The sequence below is a fragment of the Scylla paramamosain genome, chromosome 2 (genome assembly GCF_035594125.1).
Source record: "Scylla paramamosain isolate STU-SP2022 chromosome 2, ASM3559412v1, whole genome shotgun sequence".
NCBI classification, from domain to species: Eukaryota; Metazoa; Arthropoda; class Malacostraca; order Decapoda; family Portunidae; genus Scylla; species Scylla paramamosain.
Window position 1 is genome coordinate 24,706,398 of NC_087152.1, and position 12,857 is coordinate 24,719,254.

At 43.2% G+C, this 12,857-nt stretch overlaps 2 protein-coding genes across 4 annotated transcripts in view; one reads left to right on the forward strand and one right to left on the reverse strand.

Moving 5' to 3' along the window:
* Positions 1–12,857, forward strand: part of LOC135111959 (uncharacterized) — a 70,424-nt gene that overhangs the window by 44,791 nt on the left and 12,776 nt on the right. The window lies entirely within an intron of this gene.
* LOC135111942 (uncharacterized) lies at positions 6,206–10,859 on the reverse strand. 2 transcript variants are annotated; one of them, XM_064025631.1, is made up of 2 exons: positions 9,224–10,859; positions 6,206–6,513 (listed from the first exon to the last, which is right to left on the reverse strand). In XM_064025631.1, the coding sequence occupies exon 1, from the start codon at positions 10,810–10,812 to the stop codon at positions 9,247–9,249; it is 1,566 nt and encodes a 521-aa protein (XP_063881701.1). In that variant the 5' UTR covers positions 10,813–10,859; the 3' UTR covers positions 6,206–6,513; positions 9,224–9,246. The 2 variants fall into 2 exon arrangements, with proteins under 2 accessions (XP_063881701.1, XP_063881693.1); XM_064025623.1 differs by having other exon boundaries at positions 6,206–7,538.

Below are 12,857 nucleotides of genomic sequence, written 5' to 3' on the forward strand. Positions count from 1 at the left end.
GCGAGGCATTTTAAAACCACTTTCCGTACCTGGCAGTAGCTTTAGTGGCTCGGAATAGCGTGGCGGCCGTGTGTTGACCGATAGACTGCCTTGGTCTGAAACCCTCTCAGGCTGGCTTGTGTGGACACTTGCCAACTGACTGAAGCAGCTGTCCATCCTCACTTGCAGGGTTGATCGGTCAATTAACGCCGTATAAGTGAGAGGTAATAGAGGTGTAACCCTGGCGATGCAGTGGCAATAGTTCCGTGGTATTGGGTGAATAACTGACCACATCCTCGGGAGACAAGGCGGTGCTGTGTGCATGTTGAAGGAGTAGTAGTAAGGGTAGGAGTAGTAGTAGTAGCAGTAATTAGTTTTACTGTTGATGTAGTAGCAGCACCAGTAGCAGTACTAGTAGCAGCAACAACGGCAGTAATAGTAACAACAAAAACATCAATAGTAGTGGAAAGAAAAGAATAAAAGCATGCCAGGAAGTAACGCGTGGCTCGTCTCTCTCTCTCTCTCTCTCTCTCTCTCTCTCTCTCTCTCTCTCTCTCTCTCTCTCTCTCTCTCTCTCTCTCTCTCTCTCTCTCTCTCTCTCTCTCTCTCTCTCTCAAGAAGCAGGGGATTGGAGCACAGTAAAACAGGAAGCGGCGCTCAAAGGGAGTTTATTCCGTTCGAAGAGAAATTATCATACAAATGTTTCCTTACCTAAAAACATCGAGAGAAACAGATTATCAAAGACATTACGAATTCACTGCAATGTTAGCTTCGGTTTTTAGAGAGAGAGAGAGAGAGAGAGAGAGAGAGAGAGAGAGAGAGAGAGAGAGAGAGACAGAGAGAGAGAGAGAGAGAGAGAGAGAGAGAGAGAGAGAGAGAGAGAGTATATGAAAAAAGAGTTAAGAATGTTAGCTTAATTTCAGAGAGAGAGAGAGAGAGAGAGAGAGAGAGAGAGAGATTGTTGAAAAACGTACACACACACACACACACACACACACACACACACACACACACACACACACACACACACACACACACACACACACACACACACACACACACACACACACACACACACACACACACACACACACACACACAATAAGAAGAAAACTACTGTAGTGCGAAATTATTCATGAATGTGACATTTAAAATTTACTATTAATCCAGTGAAATCCACATTTGCATGCAGGAAATCATACGCATTAAGAAATACATATACAGAAAATGTGTTTGTGTTTCATAGTACTGCTGTGCGAAGGATCGGAACTGTGTATGAATATCTGTAACATTTCCGCACACACACACACACACACACACACACACACATGTCGTTGCTCTCACCTGCAGGCAGTCTTACCTGGGAGACGCCACACACCACCAATCACAAACACTTTTCTTTCAATTTTCACTGTAAAACGCTTCCACTTGTCATTATAATCCCCCACACACTGTAACCAATAATAGCCTTTTGATGTTGATATGTATATTTTGAACCTCACGGCTGCAACATTAATAAACTCTATTTACTCTATTTAAAAATTTTTATGTGCCTTTGAGATCTTTTTTTTTTTTATAACTCATCAGCTTCCATTGTCTTTTTACGATTACTACTTTTTACGTATCGTTTCAATTTTAACTTGTCTGTGTTAGCGAGGGAGGGAAGGGAAATGGTTGGAAGAAGAAAAGTGAGGTAGGTCAAATGTGAAAGAAGGACTGTATAGGAGAGGATTTGAGAGAGAGAGAGAGAGAGAGAGAGAGAGAGAGAGAGAGAGAGAGAGAGAGAGAGAGAGAGAGAGAGAGAGAGAATGAATTATCATGAAAGAAGCTTTATGGAATTGACTTGTGAGGAATAGTGATTACATATATACCTCGGAGTGGCTGCAGAACTGAAAAAGGAAGAATGATTTAGTTGTCTACCCAAAAGTTAATTTTCTGTCTATAGTAGCTACAGAAAATCATCTTATTTTGAGGGTAACTAAAGAGATGTTTTGAAAGTATACGTAGACGCGAGGACAATTACCATATATTTGTCGACTAAATGATAAATTGGAGGCAAATATAGGAGAGAATAGAGACAAGGCGAGGAGGAGATAAAAGACAAGAATAGATTCAGTAGTCAGCTTGTTAGTGCCGAGTCAAAAGGGAACTTTAACAGCCTAAACAAATTTATAGATGAGGATGATAAGTAAAAATAGGTAGGTATATTTCTTGCAGGGACTGCCACGTGTAGGCCGGACAGTTTTTTGCTGCTTTCCCTACTTTCTCAAGCATTTATGTTCTTGTGTAGTGGCGGAGAAAAAACAAAATATAGGATGAGAAAGGAAGAACCGTTGGCTGATGTATTGCGGTTCTTTTTATAAAACGCTTTGTTCTCTCATTAGAATTACTTTCAAAAGCCAACGAAATGATTAGTGTGTTTTTGTATGGTACTCACTCTCTCTCTCTCTCTCTCTCTCTCTCTCTCTCTCTCTCTCTCTCTCTCTCTCTCATTGATGATGGAAAATCCGTGTTATACCATCTCTAGAATCAAAAAGCACCCTTGGATATCATAATAACTTCCATTAGAGTCAGTAAAAAGTAAATTAGATGCTCGTAACACATGGAACCTTTATAGCAGGCCGTGTCTGGTTTTATAATGAGGGAGTGTAGTGGTGTACGTAATATTACTTGTACACTACGCGAGGGAGAACAGGACAGAGCAGAGCAGAGCAGAAGCAGAACGTAATCTCTAATGTATTGTAACAAGGTAATATATTTGCTATAGATATCGTTATTGTAAAAGAAGAGTAGAAATATTAATTAATTCACTTATTTAATGCGATGCAACACTAGGGTTATATGGCGCCTTAGAAAAAAATTAGTTAATGAAAAGATAAATAAACAAATAGATGTATATTCACGTAAATAAGTAAACAAATAAACTACTATTACTACTACTACTACTACTACTACTACTAATAATAATAATAATAATAATAATAAGTAAGCCGCCAGACACACACACACACACACACACACACACACACACACACACACACACACACTCACTCCACGCCAGGAACAAGGAGACAAAAAGGGAAGCAGCTTATTGAACTAACAACACGGCTCGGAAACAAGGCGACAGCGGGGCGAGGTAGCTTCAGGTTGGGGTCAGTTGGGTGGAAAGAGCCGATGTTACTTGGGGTTGTGGGAAGATCTGGTGACATGAGAAGCTTACTAAATCGCCGTCCTTTCTGCGAGAAATATCAAGGGAGTTTAGAGCAGAAGAGCAAGTATTAGCCCTTAAACTGCTGATGAGAGACACTGGTTAATCGTAAATGACACTAGTAATCATAGCCTTTAGTAATCCAAGACCAGTTTATTGAGTACAGATGTCTGATTGAAGAATATTAAGAGTTTAGAGCAGAAGAGCAAGTATTAGCCCTTAAACTGCTGATGAGAGACATTAGCTAATTACAAATGACACTAGTAATCATAGCCTTTAGTAATTCAAGTTTATTGAGTAGAGATGTTTGAATGAAGAATATTGAAGGAGTTTGGAGCAGAGGAGCAAGTATTATCCCCTAAACTGCTGATGAGAGAGAACAGTTAATCGTAAATGACATCAGTAAGTGTCAGTGCAAGTACTTAGTCGAGGAATATGAAGGAAATTTAGAGCAAATCAGACACAAATCTTTACCTGTTGATGACAGTTGATTCTTGACGGCACAAGTAATTTAAACGATTTTATTGAATAGAAATGCACAAATAGACACTTGAAAGAAGCATATGAAGGGAGTTTAAAGGAAATTGGCAGCATATTAACTCTGGCTTGTGGTAATAGACAGCCAAACTTGGACGACACAAGTAATACAAGATGATTTTACCGTGCATTGTATTGCTGCCACAGACGCGTCAGTCAGGAATGTCGAGACAGTTAAAAGCACATCAGCAATGGAGAAGGAAGGTGGGAGAGGAAAGGAGAGCAAACCTACGGCCAAACTATTAATACAGACACATGTCACAAGAGAGATGTAATTCCAAGTCCCTGCAGGAGGAGGAGGAGGAGGAGCAGGAGGAGGAGGAGCAGGAGCAGGAGAGATACAGCAGGAACAAGGCACCCTATCGCTCTTCTTGCCCGTAGGTAATTTCTCTCTCTCTCTCTCTCTCTCTCTCTCTCTCTCTCTCTCTCTCTCTCTCTCTCTCTCTCTCTCTCTCTTTCAGACGTCCAATTGACATGGTATTTTTAATTCTGATGACATTTTGTATCCATTCATCATTATCATCATAATTATTATTATTATTATTATTATTATTATAATTATTATTATTATTATTATTATTATTATTATTATTATTATTATTATTATTATTATTATTATTATTAGGAATTGAGTGATACTAGATGGTTGTAGTTTTATTTTAACACACACACACACACACGCACACACGCACACGCACACACACACACACACACACACACACACACACACACACACACACACACTTATAAACCCTATTTTTTCCCCCTTAAAGAAGAAGAAGAAAAAGAAAAAAGAAAAGAACACCACATTAACTCACACAAGACAACTCTAGCTGCATAAATGCACATACATAGACTTCAACATAACACCGCACACATGACCTTTTAGGCAATGTGAGGATGAAAAAAAAAAAAAAGATTGGGTCTCACTGACAAAACGAATACAGTGGATGAGGAGTATTCCTTACGAGGCGAGACTGAAGCTGTTAAATATACACTCCTTAGAGAGACGCAGGTTAAGAGGGGACCTGATAGAAGTCTTTAAGTGGTATAAAGGTTAAAACATAAGAACATAAGAAATAAGGGAAGCTGCAAGAAGCGACCAGGCTTACACGTGGCAGTCCCTGTATGAAATATACCTACCTATTTCCATCTATTATCCCCATCCATAAACCTGTCTAATCTTCTCTTAAAGCTCCCTAATGTCCTAGCACTAACAACATGATTACTGAGTCCGTTCCACTCATCTACCACTCTATCTGAGAACCATTTTTTTTTCCTATCTCCTTCCTAAACCTAAATTTTTCAAGTTTGAACCCGTTATTTCTTGTTCTACCCTGGTTGCTGATCCTAAGAATTTTGCTTACATCCCCCTTGTTATAACCCTTATACCACTTAAAGACTTCATATCAGGTCCCCTCTTAACCTACGTCTCTCTACAGAATGTAAATTTAACAGCTTCAACCTCACCTCGTAAGGAACACTCCTCATCCCCTGTATCCTTTTAGTCATTCTCCTCTGTACTGATTCTAATAGACCTATATCTTTCATGTAATATGAGGACAAGAACTGCACAGCGTAGTCTAGATGAGGTCTGACCAGCGCCAAGTATAACTTTAATATTACTTCCGGCCTTCTACTTTTATCACTCCTAAAATCTTAGTACCCTATTTGCCTTGTTTCTGGCTTCTATGCAGTGTTTCCCTAGACGGAGTTCAGAGCTAACTATAACTCCTAAATCTTTCTCGTACCCTGTACCTACCTGTCTTTAATTTTTTTAGCCTATCTATCTCCTGTTCCACTATCTCCCTAGTTATGGAAATATCTGTCAGCTTCTCATTCTCATCTGCTCTAAACACCTGTTCACTATCTGGCATATCTTGCATGTTTTCCTGGGTGAAGACAGTTAAAAAATACTCATTCAGAAGTTTACTAATCTCCTCCCCAGAACTAACCAGCTCCCCATCTGCTGCCTTTAATGGACCTATAGTATCCTTATTCTTCGTCCTGTATACTCGTACCTGATAAAATCCCTTGGGGTCCGCCTTCGCCTGGCTGGCTACCTTTAACTCATAATTATACGATTAAGCGAGTACTTACCGGTACGATGGTTGATCGTAATTTCACGAACAGTTAACTGCGTCACTGAGGTAGTAAATGAGATGCCAGTAGCGGACGCAGCAAGCCAGTCCTTTAGAGAGGTTTGAGGAAGCAGCCAACCATTGACAAGGAGGCACATCAGTAGGAAAGAACCTAACGAGGGGACAAAACACTGGGAGGGAAAAGGGAGGGCATTTACTACCTCAGTGACGCAGTTAACTGTTCGTGAAATTACGATCAACCATCGTACCGGTAAGTACTCGCTTAATCGTATAATTTCACTTCACGGTAGTTAACTGCGTCACGAGGTAGGCAATGAGAGCTTAAGAGTGATTCCTCAAACCTAACGTAGTCCTTAGTGGTGTCAAAAGAAAAATAGACAAAGAATAACCATTTATTTCCCAAGTAACGATATAAGGTAGTACAGAAGTGAAACTCAACACAAATAATAGAACAGGCTGCAATCCATGTGCAAATCAACAATCTATATGTATGTGTATACCTTAATAAATACCCAAGTAATCAAGAGAAGGAAACCTCCTCAGCCCAACACTGCACTAGCAAAATCTGTCCGCTTGGACAACGGCCTCCTGTAGAATTTAGCAAAAACAGACTCACACGACCACCCCACAGTGGCCATGATTGTGGAGACAGGTAGAGTCAGGGATGCCTTGCTGGAGGAGGCAGATCTGGTGGAGTGAGGTGAGAAAATTGTTAAATCAATACCTGCATCCCTCATGACATTCCTAGTCCAGCGTCTTATAGTGTCTCGTGACGCTAACCGCACGGGAGCCTTAGTAGTTAAAAAGAACCTGGTAATAGAGCCCCTAATCCCTGCAGTCCTTTCCAAGTAACAGCAAATAGTGGTGAATACACATAAACATTTGTCTGGAGAATAAGCCGGAAAAACAAGCTCAGAGAGATGAACACCAGGTCTGGAAGTTTTCAGAAGATCACCTATTCGAAAACAAACCTCAGAACGAGAAACTGTCATGTTCCTAGTGTCCAAAAGATGTAAAGTATGGCCACGTTGTCCGGATACCAGGAGCATGAGCATGACCAATTTCCCAGATAACTGAATCATGGACAGGCCCTCATTTTGCCCCAAAGATCTTATGTGCGTCAGGACTACATCTGGATCCCACGTAGAGCAGTTACGGGGTAAAGATGGCCTTAATAGAAAAACTGCCTTCATAAACCTGCAGACTAGAGGGTGCTGGCCCGCGGGTTTGGAATCTATATTAGCAATGGCAGAAATAGAAGAACGAACGACATTCAAAGAACTGTAGCTCCGTCCCGTCTCCTTCCTAAATTCTTGCAACAAGAAATCCAACAAACAACTTACAGGTGGTCGAAAAGGATTAATTTCCCTGCCGACACAAAAACACAACCATCTTTTGATATGCGGCCCATATTGTAATTTCGTGCTCTGTCTCCACGATTGAAGCAGAAATTCGGCAACTTCCTGCGAAAGGCCTCTGTATGCAAAGGATCGCCAGAGAGGATCATGGCTGACAATATCAACTTCGAGGTCTGAGGATGTACTCGCGACGGGTCCTGGGGTAGTGTTAAGGAAGCGCGAGGAAGAAGGCGGGGAGGTGCAATCAGTAACCGGAGGGCCATCGGGAACCAGACCTGGGTAGGCCAGAGCGGCAGAATAGTCAGGGATGTCGCCTTGTCCTCCAGGATCTTTCCCAACATCCGGCCAATGACACTGAAAGGAGGGAAGGCGTAACATCTCCAATTAGACCAGGGAAACGTGAACGCATTGGTAAATGAAGCATAAGGGTCAGGTTTCCAAGAAACGTATGAAGATAACTGGGCATTAATACGTGAAGCAAATAGGTCGATGTCCGGAAAAAAGAATACTTCACACAGCCTATTGAAAATACAGGGTAACAGCATCCATTCAGTGTCAATGTTCCGGACTCTGGACTCTGCATCCGCTTCAACATTGTCAATTCCCCTGACATACTCGGCAGATAAAGTGATGTCCCTCATCGCAGCCCAATCAAAAATCTGTTCCGTCAGGGTATTAAGGCTCAATTTAGTACTGCCACAGCGATTAATACAGGCGATAGCGGTAGAATTATCAGACCGAAGACGGATGTGAGTCTGTTCGCAGCGTTTGCAGAGGGATCTTAGGCTCAAAAGGATGGCTTTAAGCTCCAGACAATTTATGTGATCTAATTCTGCATGTGCCCAATGACCTCCTGTCCTAGCATCGCCAACCTTCGCCCCCCAACCCGTTAGGCAAGCATCAGTGTGAATTTCCAAATCTGGGGGGCAGGATACCAGAGATTTAGTTTGAGAGTCGATGTTATCAATCCACCACCGGATTATGTCCCGAGCATGACTATCAAGTGAAATAACAGAGTTGTAGTTACCTTTGCTCAGAGTAAGTTCCTTATTTCGAACAATCTCCAGGTATTTGTACCTGAGGGGGGCTAGATTCACCGCCGCTTCGGAGGCTACGGCAAGACCAATAAACGCAGCCAAGTCATGTAGAGTAGATCCACCTCTAAGCAAACTCAAACCATGGGCTTTAATGCTCTCTTTACGACGTGATGGTAAAGAGGCAGTCATCGTGACAGAATTTAGAATTATCCCCAAAAACTCCACTTCCTGAGTAGGAGACAAAACAGACTTTTTGACATTGACTGTTAAACCTACAGAGTCAAACATCTGCAAGGCATACATAGCATTGTCTTCCAACTCTTGAGCTGAAGAAGCCATGAGAATGCAGTCATCAATGTAACAGACAATCAATATCCCAAGTTTCCTGAGGTGAGAAAGGATAGGTTTAAGTAATTTAGTGAAAATGCGTGGTGCAGATGTAAGCCCCTGAGGAAGACAGGTAAACTGGAAAGATTGGTTATTCCACATAAAGCGCAGCCATTTCCTATCCTCAGGCTGAATACGAACAGAAAAATATGCATCCTTGAAGTCAATAGTCATGAAAAAACAATTTTCCTGAAGTAAACTAAGTACCTCCTTAATTGAACTCATTTTGAAATGAACATGTTTCACAAAGTCATTTAGTTTCTTTAAATTGAGAATAACCCTAGCCGTGCCATCCTTTTTTCTCGTAGGGAAAACATTTGAGTAAAAACCAAGGTCTGATATATGGGAACATCTCTCAACCACTTTCTGTTGTATGAAAGTTAGCATAGCATTATCCAGGGCTTCCCTGTCAGTAATGGATAGGGTGAGAGGTCTGGGGAATTCAGACTGTACAGGAACAACATCAAACTCTAACAATTTACCCCGCACCACATCATGAATCCATTTGTCCCTGGAAAAAACCTGCCAACTGTGCCTAAAAAGGAAGGTCTTACCCGCCACAAAGTTATCTGGCGTGTTAATCAAGGTGCAGCAAGGTAAGGTACAGCGACTTACTGTGGGAGGCACTGTGGGAGGCGTTACTGGGGAAGTTTGTATGGCTGCGTCCTCCTCCCGTAAGACTGCCGCAGGCCTAAAAAAGGCCTTGAAGGAAGCTTTGACCGGGCTCGTGAGCTGTAAGGTCTCCTGTGGTCCTGTCTACCGAAGGAGAAGCTCTTCCCTCTGGAGGTCTTGTAGGGGCGGAAGGACGGCCTTCCCAGCTTCTTGGTTCTATGCATTTCATCACATTTCTTCACAATGTCGAAAGGGAAGAGTTTGTCAGTACCGACTTCACACTCCCATTTACAGAGTTCTGCAAGAGCAGTGTCATTGACGTGAACACGTGCCACCTCCTTTCGTAACTGGTTGGTGTAATTGAAGGCGGAGATTAGTAGCCTAAGGCAATCATTTAAACCTTCCAGGTAAAAATTCACTGCCTTCCCTTTCCTTTCCCCCACGTCACTAACGCACTGAGTAATGGGAACAAGCGCTTTCAGTAACAGTCCATTAATATGGGTTAGTCGAGCATCCACAAGTTTACCTCCCGTATTCATTGCTTTGACAATGGGAGGGTTAGTCTCTGGAACTTTCATATTGGGCACATTGCTGGGTATTTTAATCCTATTAGTGGTTGATTTTACAATGTCGGCCACAGGACGACGCCTCAGGCTGGCATTGACTATTGATGCAAGTGAATCAGAAATTGGTTCACCTTTTGCTTCCTCGCCCAAAAAATTGTCAGACAATTCACTCAACGCTTGGAGGAAGTCTGCGTCATCACCAGAGGTAGCGGGTTGGCTACCGGAAAAAGAGGGGGAGATAGTGTCTAATCCATCTAGGGGGTCTGGATCATCTCTCTCAGACTCTTCACCGTCCTCATTATCAGAAGGGGACAATTCATGACAGCCACCATAATCTACCGGTGAAGGCGAAGCACTGCGTGTAATGCGGTTGTCTAGTTTTTCAACTAAACCACTCAACAGATTGGTGAGAATATCAAATTTCTTGTCTGAAGCAGAAGGATCCTCGTCCGAACAGGGTTGACTGACGAATGATTGTAGACTGCCAGGCGGTTGTTGATTGCCGGACGGTTGTTGACTGCCAGACGGTTGTTGACTGCCGGACGGTTGTTGTGGTTTGGAAGCACAAAGACGCTTGACGGACGACCCATCAAAACCAACAGCAGTCCTCTTATTGTCCTTCCTTAACCGGTCATCATCATCACGCCTGGGCCGTGAACTGTCCCGTGAGACAGATGAGGAGGAGGAAGCACGCCTTGGCGTGTCCTGGCTGGCCTGGGAAGCACGCCGTGGCGTGTCCTGGCTGGGCTGGGGTGCACGCCGTGGCGTGTCCTGGCTGGGCTTGGATGCACGCCGTGGCGTGTCCTGGCTGGGCTTGGGGGTTCCTGCCCGACTGAGGCCTCGGTCCGCCATGGCTGGACACGAACCAATGAAGATGAAGCCAAGTAAAACTGCAGCAAACACACCGCGGCTCCCGCCTAGAACAACCCAGGTGGCGGGTGGTGAACGGTAGGTCGTGAGCGGAGGAGAGGTGTGGACTGGACGAGCGCGCGCTGTCGACTGGCTTGCTGCGTCCGCTACTGGCATCTCATTGCCTACCTCGTGACGCAGTTAACTACCGTGAAGTGAAATTGCTCTTAGCTTTCCTCGTTAACTTCCTGACTGTTCTAACTAATTCATTATATTGTGACCTTAACACTTCTTCACCTGCCCTTAATCTTTTATATATACTTCTCTTACGCCCTATATAATGCTTTAACCTAGCAGTCATCCATTTAGGGTCATTTTTTTGTTATCTTCTTGTCCTATACGGGATATTTGCTAACTGACCTGTATGTACTTTATCTACGAAATATTTATACAATTCATCTACAGTTACCTCACCTAAGTGTAGGGTAAAGGAGGATGTCTCAGTGCAAAGTTTCGGTGAAGGAAAGATTTTAAAGGAAGGTTGTGGTGATGGAGGGGAAAAATTGTTATACGAAAAGGAAGTGTTGGTTTGTGGCGATAGGAAGAAGGAATAAAGGAAGAAATGTTTGGGGTGAAGGAGGAAGGACTTCAGGAAGGGTTGCAGTGAAAGAAAGGAAGGATTGTGATGGAGAGGATTGGTAGTGAAAGAGGAGGTTGTAGGAACAATCACGGATAGAAGAGGGTAGTTTTAGGGATTGGGGTGGTGAAAGGAAAGTTTTGGGTTCGGTGATGAAGAAAGATTTAAATTCAAAGAGTAAAAAGTTAGAGAGAGAAAAAAAAAAGGCCTTGGGTGTAAGAAGGTACAATTGAAAAGGATTAAAAAAATGGGAGGTTTAGAAGCGATAGATGGAATGAAAGACTAAATGAAGAAGGAAGATGAAAAGGAGGAGGAGGGTTAGGAGGAAAAGGACGGACAGGAGGAGGAAGAGGAAGAAGCGAGAGCGATGATATGATTAGGGAAAGAAGAGGGCACTTTTAGGGATTATGGTTAAGAGAGAGAAGATTTTGGGATGAAGGAGAGAGTGATTGAGAGTAAACAAAAAAAAAAAGGTTTGCTGAGGAAAGATTGTGCATGAAAAGGACTGCAATTGACGAATGAAGAGGTGCAGAATGAAGAAGGATGTGGATGGGATAAGATAGAAATGTAAAAGATAAAGAAATAAGAGGTTCAACTGGATAGTTAGGGTGGAGGACAAAAAGGAGGAGGAGGAGGAGGAGGAGGAGGAAGAGGAGGAGGATATGATACGAAAAAAAGATTAAGAGTAAAGTGAGTTTGGTTGAAGAGCTTAAGGGTGAATTAAGCCTGAAAATTATGATAAAGAAACAGGTTTAGAAATGAAGGAAGAGAGGATTGGGTAGAGGAACAGTAGACAGAGGAGGAGGAGGAGGAGGAGGAGGAGGAGGAGGAGGAGGAGGAGGAGGAGGAGGAGAAGGAGGAGAAGGAGAAGGAGGAGGAGGAGGAGGAGGAGGAGGTAAAAGTAAAAGGAAGAGGAGTAGGAGGAGGAGAAGCTGGATTTTTTGGGAGTGATATGGGAGAAGAAAAATGGGAGGAGGAATAAGAGTGGGCAGAGGAGGAGAAAGAATAGGTGGAGTTACAGGAGGAGGAAGAAAAGCAACAAGTTTTTTGCGGTGACGATTTCGGTGGAGGAACAGTGGACGGAGAAGTGTGGGAAGAGGAGGAGGAAAAACACAAGCAGGAGTTTTTTTTGGGGGGTGGTTTGGGTGAGGCGCCTTCATCAAACTTGTGAACGCAGCTAAATAAGGTGGAGGAAAAGTTCTGTGATAAGGCCCCAAAATTAAGTCAGGAAGAGCCTCATGCACAAATGGGATTAGTGAGATGCAAGGAACCAGCCAGCCAGCCAGCCAGCACTGGGCAAGGCGGGGGACAGATTACTGCACCAGCCACAGAGGAGACACACAAACAGACAGACAAGCAGATAGACAGACAGACATACAGAAACACACACACAACACACAGACATACAGAAACACACACACAACACACAGACATACAGAAACACACACGACACACAGACATAGAGAAACACACACACACACACACACACACACTCTCTCTCTCTCTCTCTCTCTCTCTCTCTCTCTCTCTCTCTCTCTCTCTCTCTCTCTCTCTCTCTCTCTCTCTCTCTCTCTCCTCGTCACCT